This window comes from Nilaparvata lugens, chromosome 2 (assembly GCF_014356525.2).
Source record: "Nilaparvata lugens isolate BPH chromosome 2, ASM1435652v1, whole genome shotgun sequence".
NCBI classification, from domain to species: Eukaryota; Metazoa; Arthropoda; class Insecta; order Hemiptera; family Delphacidae; genus Nilaparvata; species Nilaparvata lugens.
Genome location: NC_052505.1, coordinates 1,753,905 through 1,769,917, shown reverse-complemented (window position 1 = coordinate 1,769,917; position 16,013 = coordinate 1,753,905). Strand labels below are relative to the sequence as shown.

General features: G+C 32.9%; 1 protein-coding gene across 3 annotated transcripts in view; it reads left to right on the top strand.

The window, feature by feature from the left end:
• The first annotated feature begins 2,812 nt into the window (after positions 1-2,812).
• The window catches only part of LOC120349757, a 16,595-nt gene continuing 3,394 nt past the window's right edge, over positions 2,813-16,013 (top strand). The window contains exons 1-4 of one of the 3 annotated variants that reach the window (XM_039420325.1): positions 2,813-2,953; positions 3,485-3,801; positions 11,605-12,290; positions 14,659-14,898. In XM_039420325.1, coding sequence (XP_039276259.1) covers positions 11,628-12,290; positions 14,659-14,898 — 903 coding nt within the window. In that variant the 5' untranslated portion in view covers positions 2,813-2,953; positions 3,485-3,801; positions 11,605-11,627. Of the gene's footprint in view, positions 2,954-3,379; positions 3,802-11,602; positions 12,291-14,658; positions 14,899-16,013 lie in introns of those variants that run through there. The other 2 variants (XM_039420324.1, XM_039420326.1) reach the window with 2 other exon arrangements.

Here is a 16,013-nt window from a genome sequence, read left to right as displayed (position 1 = left end):
TTGATAAAGCGAGAAGATCTCCAATGTACAAAGATGAAACGTGTGTTTTATCACGTTTCGTGAAGGCAATATTATGTTTTAGCTCCATGCTATACAAACAAGAGTGAGTCAACTTTTGGTCTGTGAATCAAGGCTGCATGTTTTTCACATAAATAGATTTTTATTTTCTTTCAAGGCCCATATTCTTTGAACTGTTTGTGAAGTTAATTGTTGAGTTAAGGCATATTGATTACCTGAAGGATTCTGTTTTGAGAACTCAATTATTATAGGCTCTGTCACAGTTCGGGCAGTTTAAACCTACATAAGTGTGTTTTCAGGATTTGAATCTTATAGGGAAAGCTGGTGTTTTGATTTAATCAGCTGGCAGAAGTTTTTTTTATATATTTTTTTATTTAAAATTGGGAGTGGTTCAACCGGACCTTGAGGATCAGACCAAGTGACAATTTTCAAGCTAAAGTAAGATAATAGTTAATTGTACATTTTTATTTTTCAGACCCATAATTCTAAATAATAATTTTGTGTTTCTTTTAATCATAAGAACTGAACGACCACAGATCAGCTAAGCGAATAGCCCTTAAATTATTATAATCAGAAATTTTGATTGTTGATTATAGTTGTCATCTTTCCTTTATCTCAATTGCATTTGTTTTCCGTTTCGCACCGTTTCATATTGGAGTATTTGTATTAAATAAATAATTTTTAATGTTGAATAAAAACCAATAGCTACGGTATAGTTTCTCTTTTTCCCACCCATATTGCTTACATATTTTATAAAAAAAACGTCTGCCAGCTGATTGAATCAAAACACCAGCTTTCCCTACAAGACAATTTTATAAAAAAACGTCTGCCAGCTGAATGAATCAAAACACCAGCTTTCCCTACAAGATTCAAATCCTGAAAACACAATATTATGTAGGCCTAGGTTTAAACTGCCCGAACTGTGACAGCCTATAATAATTCAATTCTCAAGACAGAATCCTTCAGGTAACCAATGCCTTAACTCAACAACTAACTTCACAAACCGTTCAAAGAATATAGGCCTCGAAAGAAAAAATAAAAATCTATTTATGTGGAAAAACATGCAACCTTGATTCACAGACCAAAAGTCAACTCACTCTTGTTTGTATAGCATGGAGCTAAAAACCATACCTAATATTGCCTTCACGGAACGTGATAAAACACACGTTTCATCTTTGTACATTGGAGATCTTCTCGCTTTATCAATTACATTTAATAATCAGATCCGCGACCAGATTTCCAATTTACAAAATAAAATTTAATAGATTGAATGGGTTTTGATGTCATGTATGATGTATGACAAAATCTTATAACAGCAGTACAAATGGAACAATTCTGTTGATAGATGATAATCTATGGATATTTAATTTTATTATTACTCCCAGTACTTGATAAACAAAATATAAATGCACAGAAAAATAATATAATAATTGTCGAGTTTTTATAATTTTTACACAATAATAAATAGCTATTGCCAAAATTGGTGGTTCAGCTAACTCAGTCCTCAATTTTAAAATAATAGTCTCATTTTACCCACGATTTTATTAATCACAATTTAGTTTTTGTTGTTTTATCCTTAATAAAGTCATTTGGAATTTCATTTATTACTGTAGTTTATTACTCTGATATTCAAATTGGTGTTTACTAGAAAGAGATATTATTTTTGTTGATGTTTGCATGTTGTATTCTTTGTGTTAAATTTTATCAAACTTGTATGAGTGTGTGAAATAAATAAATTGAAATTGGAACTAAATAAATAAGCTAGGGGGAAAATAATTTCAAAAAAGGTTATAGTAGGTACTATAGTTCTATTTTATAAATAAATATCAGTACTGTAGCCCTGAATTCATAGATTTTAAGAAGTATGAACAATATTGTTTTAGAAGATACATTTATGTTCTAGAAAAGAATATCATGATCACCCCGACACATATTATTATAGTGGGGTATCATAATTAGAACTAAGTTTAGTATTAACAACTTCTGTGTGCATAATATAATAAATATGTATATGTTTTGTCAATAAACTCCTCTGGTTGCAATTCATTGGCAATCAGAGCAATTATTAATTATCATCATAGATAAACAATGGCATAAGTAGATATCCCATGGTATAGGACGTTTATATCGCAACTTTTACTGTTATCTCAAGCCAATAGTCCGCGTAGTTCTTTCCTGTAAAGCTGTGTGACGCTGGTAGTCTCTCATATTGTGACGTTCATACACTCTCATCCGGTCAAAACATTAAAAATCGGCAATAATCAACAGTAACGGCTTGAAATAACAGTAAAAGTTGCGATATAAACGCCCTATACCATGGGATATCTAATTTCGCTATTGTTTCTCTATGGTACTATTCTAGACTAACAACATCTAGTTACTATTTTGTGCAGCGTCACACAGCTGCATAGGAAAGAACTACGTGAACTATCGGCTTGAAATAACAGTAAAAGTTGCGATATAAACGCCATATACTATGGGATATCTACTTTCGCTATTGTTTCTCTATGTTATCATTCACAATATTTATATGTGGCATACTAACACACATTCGATAGCATGTGAATATTCTACTTATCTCTAAACGTTAGGCTATATGCACATCATTAACAAGCATATATATACACTCTCATAAATTCTCTTTACAAATTATAAATACACTCCTATAATATTATTGTGAGATGATCAGAAATGTTATCTAATATGAGACAAAGTTCATCTCTAATCTAGTTGAACAGCTCTCCATTTTTCGTTCTCCAATGTGGCTACACAGATTTTGTAACAGAGCCATCCTTATCATCTCAGTTTGATTCAAGTGAGACCTATACTGAGGTCAACATTATAATGGCAGTGTAGAAAGATAGGAGAAAAACGTTGCCGATCCTCTGTCTTGTCAATGCCTTCTATAGACGGTAGCTGATACAGGTTTATTGATGTAATATCAACTGTTCATCCTCGTTTTAGAATAATCAATTATATCTTATTAAGCGAGGAATTATATTTTTCAATAATCTCATAATGATAACTGAGTTTTGTAAATGAATTATTGATTCTACAATGTTGAAAGACAATCTGGCAACAAAGCAAAGCGAGAAAGAGATAGCGCTATCTGCTTTGTTGAATGATAGATGCTTTGCTTTGTTGATGTAATATTAACTGTTCATCTACGTTTAAAATAAAAAATTATACTTTATTAAGCAAGAAATTATATTTTTCAATATAATTTCATAATGATTTTCATAAATAATATGAAATATTTTGTTAATCAATTATTAATTCTACATTGTTAAAAGACGATCCGGCAACAAAGCAAAGCGAGAAAGTGATAGCGCTATCTGCTTTGTTGAATGATAGACAGGATGGCAGTACCATTGCTAATCAAACACTGCCATTATAACGTGGACTTCACTGGATACGTTGTGATTTGATTGTGGATGATTGAATAAATGCTCTCCAATGTTTTCAGTTGGGAGAGTTGGGACTCAGTCTTGGCTGAGTAGCTGTCACTGATCGAGTAGGATGGACACAAAGACAATATCTTTGGTCGCTTTCCTGAATAATTTCTCACCACAAAACCTCTGCTATAGTTTTGCAAAATTGCATTTGACTTCCGAAAAAAGTCTGCGATCATCTGGGAACTTCCTTGTGACGTAGTAATAATATAGTCGTGGGTGTAGGATATATTTGTTCAGTAACAGTGTGACAATGTCAAGAAACGCAAGTGTTTTTCTGTTGTGGATATATTTCCTGGTGCAGTTTGTTGCGAGGGGAAAGAAAAAGAAGGTGAGCTATAATATAAATGAATCGCTAACCGCAGAAAGGAAACATGTCCAACTTCTTCAAAAAATGTTTTTTTTTCAATAAATCAACTATTTAATGTAAGATACATCGTTTCTTTTTCATCGAATTGATAATTGATTAACAAAATATTTCATCTTATTTATGAAAATTCATTATGTGTTTAATGTAGGTAGGAGACATATCCAACTGAAGGCATTGTAATGACGACGTTTTGAATATATCGTTTACTGCAGGTTTAGGTTCAGGTTTTATTAAGTTTTTTGTTTCTCTTGTAAAATTATGAAAACTGGACATGTTGCCTTTCTGCAGTTAGCGATTCAAATACCTATATTTTGTTATGATTTCCTAAAAAATATATTCGTAGTTAATTCAACAATTTTTATTTGAACTGTCGTATTAATTGAACACTTTGTGTTCACAGAGTTTAATCTGATCATGCTATGGTGAGGTCCACGTTATAATAGCAGTGTTTGATTAGCAATGGTATTGCTATCTCTGTCTATCATTCAACAAAGCGGATAGCGCTATCTCTTTCTCGCTTTGCTCTGTTGCCAGATCGTCTTTAAATAATGTAGAATTGATAATTGATTAACATAATATTCAACTAAGTTCTCTTATTCAAGAAAATAAATAAACAATCAAATACATTCCAAAAAGCAAATACAATATTGTTTCCTAATTTCCAATAGGGGTTCCCTATAGGCTACCCTGTGTGGGGACACTTGAATATATATATAATAATATTAATATACAAATTTGAATATTATATCATGAAGAACATAATAATTGATATGATATTTCATCTTACATAATGATGTAAATTAAAGATGAAATAATTGAAAAATATAATGTCTTGCCAAAATATAAAATATAATTGATTATTTTAAACGAGAAAATGAACAGCTAATATTACATCAATTATCACCTATATCAGCTACCGTCTATAGAAGGCATTGACAAGGCAGAGGATCGGCAACGTTGTTCTCGTATTTTTCTCCACTGCCATATTATAACGTGGACCTGACTATAGTATTCTAGGTACCTTGGTAGTATCACTTGAACTCTTGTGGCTTACAGAATTTGATCTAATTATCCCAGATTCTATCAATGAGGGAACAAATTTTATTCTTGTTAAAGTTTGTGATGACAATCCTATGTTACAACCATTTTTTCTACTGTCTTCAATGTTATTTTATGTACTGCTCAATGACACTCAATATAGTCTGCGTATAATTTGCATTACCTTATCAATGTGCCTGTTCTTTCATTATCAATAACTCTATGATTTTGTGATCAGGCTACGTCATTGATGAATAAATAAATAAATATAGACTGCCATCTGCTTATTTATCTCTTTTCAGTATAGGGCTACTTGTAATATGAATATAAAGAAAAATAAAAATCTCAGTAGGTACCCTTTTTGAAATATTTTATCACTTCTACCTATATAAAATATTTCAAAAAGGTACTGAGATTTCTATTTTTCTTTATATTCAAATATAGACTGTACTGTATTTTTATATTTAAAATCAGTTCTATTATATAAGTGCCATCAAATTATTTTGTTAATTAATGACAGTGGAATGTTGGCGGTCAGACAAACTTATGTTCTCCTAACCAAAAACCACACAACAACTCAAAGAATTTGGAAATATATAGTGTATATTTAGGCATTAGAGACTCATGAGCTATATATTGTTGAGTATCTGCCATACGTTAAATAAATAATAATTGATGCTTTAAATGACTATATCAATTGAAGTTTTGATATTATTAATTCATACATCACAGCAACAATAATATAATTGATTAGTTTAACAATAATGTGAATAATGTAAATATATAATGTTGAATTAGATTTTACAAATAATAAATAATTAATTGTGCCATAGAAGCCTTTCGTACCACTGAGTAGAACAGGGCAAGCCATAGCCTTGCAATAAACTATAAAACTTCGAGATCTTTCAACAAGGGGAAGTGGGTTCCAATGTTTGAATTGAAAAAAAAAACGTCTTAGGTTTGTCTGTTATCAATTGTTTCTGTAAATATGTACATGCATATTTAAATACTATGAATGTTTCTGTTGAATGAAATTCAGATACGTTGAATTACATTTGAAAAATTGAAACTAAAATTTCATAAATGTTTCTCAATTTATCTTTCCAGTTAATATAATATAAGCTGATAACATAATATTATCACAATATCAATATAATATTATTACAACAAGTATATTTATTTTGTTCTATTGTAAAAAACTTAAATTATTCGAATTGTATTGAATATTTTAAATTATAGTAGTTTTATAATGTAATTTTGTTTTTGGCAAATAAATTATTATTACCGTATTATTATATTATATATACACACTATATTATACTACATATTATCAGAGAATACATTATATTATCACTGTAAGATGATAACATAATAATATGATCACCATACAATAAAATAAAATTAATAAATTAATCCAGTTTTGAAAGTAATGGAATGTCTGGATATGAACAATATCTGGTATGTATTTTCTACACATGCCATCAAACATGACACATTAAATTTGAAAATGAATATACATGAGTGTTCCAATAATTTTCATTAAACATAAATGCATTTTCAGTTAAGTATTGCAAGGGAAACCTATAATTTTAACTCGGTTGCATGAGTAGGCCGACTCATTGAAACTACTCATTCTAGACTTCTAGGAAATGTGAATGAATAATGGTAAACCCAATTATAAGAATTGCAAGAGATTTTTTTTCAAACCAATATATTTTAATACGTTATAATGGCAGTGGAGAAAGAAAGGAGAACATCATTGCCAATCCTCTGTCTTGTCAATGCCTTCTATAGACGGTAGCTGATACAGTTTTTTTGATGTAATATTAACTATTAAATTTTATAAAACTTTAGAGTGAAAAAGCACTCACATTACAAAGAATGTGAAAGTTTAGAATTTAAAGTTTTATAAAATTTAATAGTAATAATAATAGTGGAAACAAGATGGATAACCAACAACAAATAATATTAACTGTTCATTCTCGTTTGAAATAATCAATTATATTTTTCAACAATCTCATAATGAATTTTTATGAATAAAATGAAATATTTGTTAATCAATTATTAATCCTACATTGTTAAAAGACGATCTGGCAACAAAGAAAAGCGAGAAAGAGATAGCGCTATCCGCTTTGTTGAATTATAGACAAGGATAGCAATACCATTGCTAATCAAACACTGTCATTATAACGTGGACGTCACTATAATAAATAAATAAATATCCCTTTTATTGCTTTGTTCAGGTTCATTACAAAATTTCAAATAAAATTATATAACATTATAAAATTAATTACAGTATTAAGCAATAATCAGCAGCTGCTGGGGAATATCCTTTTGTGATAGGATATTGTTGAGTACATAAATTTTAAGTCCATATAGAAATAAATTTTCAACCAAAGCGAGTGTGTCAATCCTTGTACAGCCATACTTCCTTGTATACATTCTTCATTCTCTCCCACTCCTTTCTCTCTCTTGCAACTCCCTGCCACGTCGCTCCGCCGCATACTTTTCTGAACTCTTCGTCCCATCCATACGAAGGCCTTCCTCTACTTCTTCTCAATTACGTGGGTACCATTCCAGTATTCTTTTCGTCCATCTTCGTCCGTTGTCCTTGCGATATGTCCAGCCCAATTCCATTTTCTCTCTATTATCATCTTGCCTACATCTTCAATTTTTGTTTCATTTCTAATCCATAATTTGTTTTCCTGTCTTTTCTTGTCACTCCTATCATTACTCTCTCCATCGACCTCACGGTAATTCTAAGTTTCTTAATTATTTTTCATTTATAGTCCAGGTTTCGCAGCCGTACAAAATTGCTGGTAGGATACACGTTTGTAGCAGCTTTTTCTTATTTTCCATTGATATCTTGGATCTGAATAGATAGCTGTACTTTTGAACATCGCCCATCTTATTGCTACTCTTCTGGTAACTTCTCCCCATTGACCTTCTCTCCCTATTTTCTGCCCGAGGTAAATGAAATGATCTACTTTCTCTATCCTTCCGTCCTCAGTCACCAATACTCTATCATTTTCATCACTGTTATATGTCATTACTTTCGATTTATCAAAATTTACTTTCATTCCAATCTTTTTTGTTACTTCAACCATATCTCTCAACATACCGCATACCTCCTCCGTATCATTTCCACTATAACAATATCATCAGCAAATTTCAAGGCATTTAGTTTCACACCGTTGATATTGATGCCTCTCTCTTGCCATTGCAACTTCATTAGAGATTTTTCTAAGACTGCGTTAAATATTTTAGCTGATGGTATATCTCAAGCCTGTCTCAAGCCTCTATTCACTTGCATCACTCTACTTTTTCCTCTCAAGCTGAACTCACTTTTCATATTTCCGTAGATGAATCTGAATATGTCCAATAATCACTATAATATCTTTGATAATTATATCCGCATCTTTCTACACTTGAGATGATATAATGCTGAGAAAGAAATCACTTGTTGAGATATACGATTTTTTTAGAGCGTAGCATAAAGCAACAAACATGCCAGCAACAAGTGGGTATAGTCGGCCATCACATGAAAAATTCAACAAATCTGTTATTCAGAAGACAAGAGCCTGTGACTTGTTTGAGAGGCGGTCGTGAAAGCCTACATCATGAATATGATGAGTGACATTCATTCCTTCCTGGTTTTCAGTTCATCCTGATCAGCTGTTTGGTCTAGGTTGTCGTTCTTTGTGTTTACTATTCGAAATAATTTATTTATCTACTCATTATCATTCTATTCAATCTATTCATTGGACTGTGGTATAAATTTGAGAAGGGATAGTTTTGGGCATAAGCCTATTCTGCCTTCTCACATAAGAGAAATAATTGTACATGACTGAATCTTATATATATATATATATATATATATATATATATATATATATATATATAATAAGCGAAATGGCACTCACTCACTGACTCACTCACTGACTGACTGACTGACTGACTGACTGACTGACTGACTGACTGACTGACTCACTCACTCACTCGCATAACTAAAAATCTACCGGACAAAAAACGTTCAAATTTGGTAGGTATGTTCAGTTGGCCCTTTAGAGGCGCACTAAGAAATCTTTTGGCAATATTTTAACTCTAAGGGTTGTTTTTAAGGGTTTAAAGTTCGTCTTTTAGCATGTATATTCTTCTTCTTCCAATCTCTTAATTATAATTGAAATTTCCATATCATATGTTACTATAGAACTATAATCTAGATAGAGTACCTCTTCGAAACAGTTGTTAACTGGCAACTAAATTAATAATTTTGTCAGGTTGGCATTAAGTTGAGTTGACTTTGTTAGGTTGGCACCAAGTTGAAGATTGAAATGCATTTATCGCGGAAAAATTGATTGGGCACTACTACTTCAATCCTGGGGATATAATATTACTAGCCGTCAGGCTCGCTTCGCTCGCCATATCCGTTTAGCCAGACGTTTAGTCTGGACCCCCGACTGGATTGTTCTAACATATGATAAAAATGCTCAAATGAAAAATGCAGGCGAGCGAAGCGAGCCTGCTTATCTCATTTTTGGACGATCCAGTCGGGGGTCCAGGGGGCGGAGCCCCCTGGGTAGACGAATATGGCGAGCGAAGCGAGCCTTACGGCTAGTATCCTATATTATTAAAGGAGCAATTTCTGTTTTCATGTTTATATTTATATCTGTATGTGGCCGGATCTCGAAAACAGCTCTGAATATTCTCACGAAATTTGAAACAAAGTAATCTCATTTTTGGACGATCCAGTCGGGGGTCCAGGGGGCGGAGCCCCCTGGCTAGACGGATATGGCTATGGCGAGCGAAGCGAGTCTGACGGCTTGTAAATAATTAAAAATAAAATGTAGTGCAAAATTACTTATCATTAAAACTGATATTAGAAGAACAAAAACTGGGTAACCCTTTTTTATTCCTTTCCCAAATTTAGAATATGAGTTCGAAATAAGTTTGAGTCATTTTTCACCTTCCACTCCACATCACAATAATATTATGTCAGAAAATAGAATTAATATTATGTCAAAAATAGAATATCTGTCCAAAAATATTTGAACTTGAAATTCAGAATTTTTAACTATTGAATATTGAACAATAAAAGTTAAATATTACAACAAAAAAATCCATAATTATTGGATATTAAAAATATTGCAATAACTGAGAATTTAGAACCATAGAGAAACAAACACACTCAAATCGAGCACAGTTGTTGATTATCAGGAATTCAATCAATAGTTTATTTATTTCCACTTCATACAATGCATACATGTATGTCTATAATATAAATACAATTGACAGTAATTAACAAAAAAAAAATTGTATCAACATATTGCCATTTAGCTTCTATCTTTTTCAACCGTCAAAATTTAAAAATCTTTGTTTTCGTTGTTTTTGAGTGAAAATGGACTAAATTTTAGTAAAGTGAAATCATAACCCTATTTTGGACTTTTAAAATGTTATCTAAATTTGGGAAAGAAATAGTACAAGGAGTATCCTTAGTTTTTCTCTCCCAATCAGTGCTTCTTTGTGAAAAATATAAATAAAATAAATTGAATTGAATAAATAATTGATCTATAAATATATCTTCCTTCTTCAGTCTTCAGCAGAATATTGAATACACTATATCCTTTTTGTGTAGTTGAGAAGTTGATATTGTAGTAATTATTCATATTGAATGAAAAAGACTTCAAAATGAAAAAAAGATGAAAAGTTGACAATCTCTTAGTGTTTTTCATTCAACACTATATTCTATCCACAATAAGAGAATGATTTATGTTCCCTACAAAAGTTGTCTTGAGCATCACAAAGACGTCTCAACAATTAATTCTCAGCCAATTTATTTTGCGATGTATTATTTTCTTATTCTCTATTTTCTATATTATTACTTTATTAGTTAAAGTTTACATTTTTGGGACAGAACATTTCAAATTCGGTAAGAGATAAATCCATGAGATTTAGAGGATAGATTCTTCATGGTAAAAAAATAAATAAATTCGTATGGCTTTTGTTGGTGGGGAGTCCCTTGCGGGAAGGTCCCACCGCCTGAATATATAATTTAAGCCGTCAATGAGCCTTACGACTGTCATACTTCAGCCGGGACCGACAATTAACGTGCCCATCCGATAACACGGGAGTGATCTGGTTAAAGAACTTAATATAACAAAAATTATCTGAAAATATAAATTTTCGAGAAAGTTATTAAATTTAATAAAAATGACAAAAAATAACTTAGTTGAGTATTTTTGGTCATTTTTAGTTGAGTATTTTTGGTAAATTGAATAACTTTCGCAAAAATCTATATTTTGGAAAAATTGTTGTTTCACTAGATCAACAATACCATGAAGAATCTATCCTCTAAATCTCATGGATTTATCTTCTGAAGAACTTGAAATGCTCTGCCCCAAGAATTTAAACTTCAGTCGCTCATATCTCAAAAAGTAATGATCGGAAAAAAATGTTTTCCTGAGAAACCTCCTCCATTTTGATAGCTTCATGATATACAAATCGAGAAACTTTAAAAATTATCACCAGTAGAAAGTTTATTTTTAGCCTTTGCACAGCCTTAAATCATGGGATATCTTCTCTCTATACTATGGTATCACCGTAAATGATACAGTACCACCACACATGATACAGTATTAACACAATAAGATACAGGATCATTTCAACTTGATACACAACTATCTTCTCATGGCAATATTAAGTTGAGTTTTTGGACGTTTTTTGCAGATGCAACAGCAGTGGCCAACCGCATGGCAGATCAGGTACGAGCGGTTCTCGAGCATTACAAGGACAACCCCGACCCAGTCGGTCTGCCCGATACCGTCTACAAAATACCCGACCCCATGCCAATCCCCACAATCAGACAAACCTCAGGCTATGCCACCCTCACCATGTTCAACTGCTCCGTCTACGGTCTGTCAAGGTTCCGCATCGAGAGCGTCTACACGAACCTGGCCGAGCTACAGATGGTGGCCGAGCTGAGGATAGAGAACCTGGAAGTGAGAGGGAACTACACTCTCACCTCTTGGTTATCCCGATCAGCTGATAGTTGCATGGTGAAACTGAGTGACGTCTACGTGGTTGGTTTGGCTGAGATGAGCATTGCTCGTGAAGGTCACCTGCAGGCATCCAGGATTGACATGGATATATCTGTCGATGAGATCAACCTCGACTTTCAGAACCTTGGGTTCCTGGCTTCACTGTTCCAGGGCATGATGAACTCTGTCGGTGTGTTTGTGTTTGACTCGATCAAGCCGTTCATCTTGAATGCGGTCAACGCGGATTTGAGGAATGGGATTGATAAGGCAGCGCGCGAAATAAAGATGACATTCCCCAACTCTATCCCGCCTTTGGATTTGGCCATTGCAGAGGGCAGGAAACGGGTGATGAGCCTTGGATATGACCCATACATGGTGAGATCACTTGAATTGCTTCATTCATTATTCTTCTTCAATAGGCTTACAGACAAAATTAATGTGTTTGTATTTGAAATATTTCAATATATTCTCAATACTTAAAATATTTCACTGGGAATGATAGAAAAGATTCTAAAAAAAAGACCAAAGATTCTAAATATTTACATTACTGTAATAAATGGTAAGCTAGGATACAAATAGCTCGGAAGCATGAATATATTAAGCATGATATTGATATTTAAGCATATTTATTGATATTTAAGCATGATAGTTACCTTCATTTGTAACTAGTAATGTCAATCTTGAATGGCAGCAATTACAAATTACAATACAAACTATCTATTATGTTGTTAAAAAGTAATAGAAAAATTGCTACTAAAACATCAACAAATAGAATGATGTTTATTATGTTCTTCTGAAACATGAAATTCATGGAATTGAACATCATCAAGAATACTGTTACTTCTATAATACTGTCTTGAAAAAGTTTCTCTGGAAGATTCTAAATATTTATATTCAAATTTAAATTGGTGATCAAACGAGAATACTAAAGGTAGGCACATGCCAGTTAGTCAAGGCAAGACTAGTCACGATTAGTCACAATATTCCACATAGTTGCTTATGAAGCAACACACACTGATTAGTCATTGCAATTAGACATGTCTTCATAAGAAACTATGTGAAGTATTGTGACTGAACGTGTCTTGTCTTGTCTTGTCCTGACTAACTGGTGTGTGCCTAGCCTAAGAGTGCTTCAATTTGAGAATTTTCTAGTAGACTTACTAAATTTACCGTATTTGTTAGTAAATTTCTGATGAAGTTTGAGCTCCGATTCTACTTCTTTTACGAGAAAAGTAATTTAGCGTTGCATTTGTGGTTTGAGTGTAAGGTTCGAGAGAGGGCCGGATGTCACCTATAGTGAGGTTCACGTTATAGTGGCTGTGAAGAAAGATCAACGTTGCCGATCCTTGTCTTGTCAATGCCTTCTATAGACGATAGCTGATACAGGTCTATTGATGTAATATTAATGTTCATTCTCGTTTAAAATAATCAATTATATTCTATTAGGCAAGAAATTATATTTTTCAATGATTTCATAATGAATTCTCACAATTTATTAAGAAGAAGTATTTTGTTAATTAATTTTTAATTCTACATTTTTAAACGACGATCTGGCAAGAGAACAAAGCGTGAAAGAGATAGCGCTATCCGCTTTGTTGAATGATAGACAAAGATAGCAATACCATTTTCAATCAAACACTGCCATTATAAAGTGGACCTCACAAAAGCTCCGCCCTCCTGAGACAAGCTAAAGGCAGCGATTCTACTCTATTATCTCTCTCTCTCTCACTCGCTCTTTCTCTCTCTTTTGTATGGCAAAGGAGTCCAGGTTCTCTCTGCCGCAGAGAGGACCTGGACTCCAAACTTCGCCATCGATAGAGGCATATCAATCAATCTCTGTCTCTCTTGATAGAGATCTAGTGGGGAGGATATTTTTAATATTCTTTCCGAAGAATGGACATTGAAATGTCCAAAGCTCCGCCAATTTATGTAGATGCATAACAATATAATTATCTATAGTTATTATATTACAAATTGCTTTTTCATATCATATACAGTTCAATAATTATTTTCTTAGTCTATATTATGTAGATTCATCTATAATATTGTATATAAGTGTTTAAGCCAGTATATATTGTAATCTTCATAAATAAAATACTCAATCAATCTCTCTATATATTGTAACATACATGAATAAGAACTGTAATTAAACTTATCTAATCGGATATGATCTCATTGAGGTGAATATCACATAATAAAAAGGTTCAAATTAGGCCTGTCATGCTTTTCCTTCCCATCTCTATTAATTCAACAGCTTCAAGCGGCGTTACACCAAAGTTATTAACAAAATCTTAATAACTTAATCCTTATAGATTCTATTAGATTGAACGGAACTTGACAAACAAATAGGATGTTCATCATGTGTATGATAAGTTTTGTTCAATCTTATAGAATCTATAAGGATTAAGTTATTAACTCTTGTTCGTAGCTTTGGAGAAAACTAAGCTTAAGAAATATTCATATAGCCTTTCATTTCACCAGAAGACATTGTTGGTTGAAGAATGGGTCTAATTCCTTTTCTGGACAATCTGTCAAGCTGAATTGAGGGAATGGAGTTGTTGAAGTTATTATCTCTGTTTTCATTCAATAACTGTTCATGAAATATTGAGTGAATCTTCATGACTATAAAAAAATTTCTTGATGCTTGATTATACACCAATATTTGTGCAGTTTCCTGATTCTCCAGACTTTATGATCTGATTATAAATGCATGATTATGAGTGATGATGATATTGTTTTGTAGTTTCCAGATTACTCGCAAAGCGCAGGCATGTTCGGCATGTACATGACAAACATGTGGGTGACAGGCCTTGGGTCGTTCTACCGTGTGGGCAACATGACAGTGTCCATGCAGAACCACGTGGTGCAAATAGGCGTCAGTGTGGGCACAGATGAGCTCATGGGCAACTGTCATTGGCAGATATCGGCAGCTGGGCTCTACTCACATGCAGGGGCCACTTCATTCACTGTCGAATATGTACAGGTTAGTACCAAAATGCTGAGTGCTGAGAATCTCATACACCGATCATGTTACAAATGAAGAGGTAGTTAATATAGTATAAATAAAAATATATAGTAAAAATATATAATATATGAATATATATTATAATATATATATATAAAAATATATATGAAAAATATATAAAAATATATATATAGGTGCAATTTATTTTTATATGGCTTGTATCAAATCATAAAGAATGGGAATTGAGTTAAATAGATGTTGAGAATATATATGAAATTAAAACTCATATATGAGTTGAAAATATGTTATATAAAATATTAATAAAAATTAGGTGAGGTAAGTGATGATATATGTTATATTCTATGCATACATGCAGAAATCACTTGCGAGATGTACAAATTCATTCTGAAACTGCTTGCCAATTCAATAAGGAACATTTCTAAGTCAGTTGAATTCAGAAAGAGGAATAGTTTATTTTTTTAATTTTATGTTTGCAGTGATAGAAGTGACAACTTCAACAAGCTTTTCTTCTAATAATCGAATTCATAGAATGTGTAGGCCTACAACAGTATCTGTGATTGTACTACTCCCCCGCCCGCTCCAAGCTGGTTCCAATGTTTAATAGGGTATTAGCTGTCGGGGAGCTTAGTTGTCGGGGAGACTAGTTGTCGGGTACAATCACAACAACCAGATCCCTCATAGGCCTATCCAGCAGGGGATTTACTGTCGGGGAGTCTAGTTGTCGTGAGCGTGTAAGGAGTTTAGTTGTCGCCGACAACTAGGCTCCTTCGTTCTAGTAGGGGATTTACTGTCGGGGAGACTAGTTGACGGCAATGGTATATTTTGCCAGGGGATTTACTGACAACTGTGATCAAAATAGCGAGGAAACTAGTTGTCGGGGAGACAGGTTGACGGCGACCCGCTCATGCTACACATGCGAAGTTTCCTGTCTGAAAGCGGTCAGACAACTGACAAATTGGCAACTGTGCTTCCACCTATAACTCTATTAATCTTACTTTAAAGTTACTTTCCACACACAGATCCGTCTATGTAGGGAAAATATTCGCAAATTTGTTTTTAGATAATTATGTTGTCTATGTAAATGTATCTTGTGTCTTGTATTGTGAATTGAA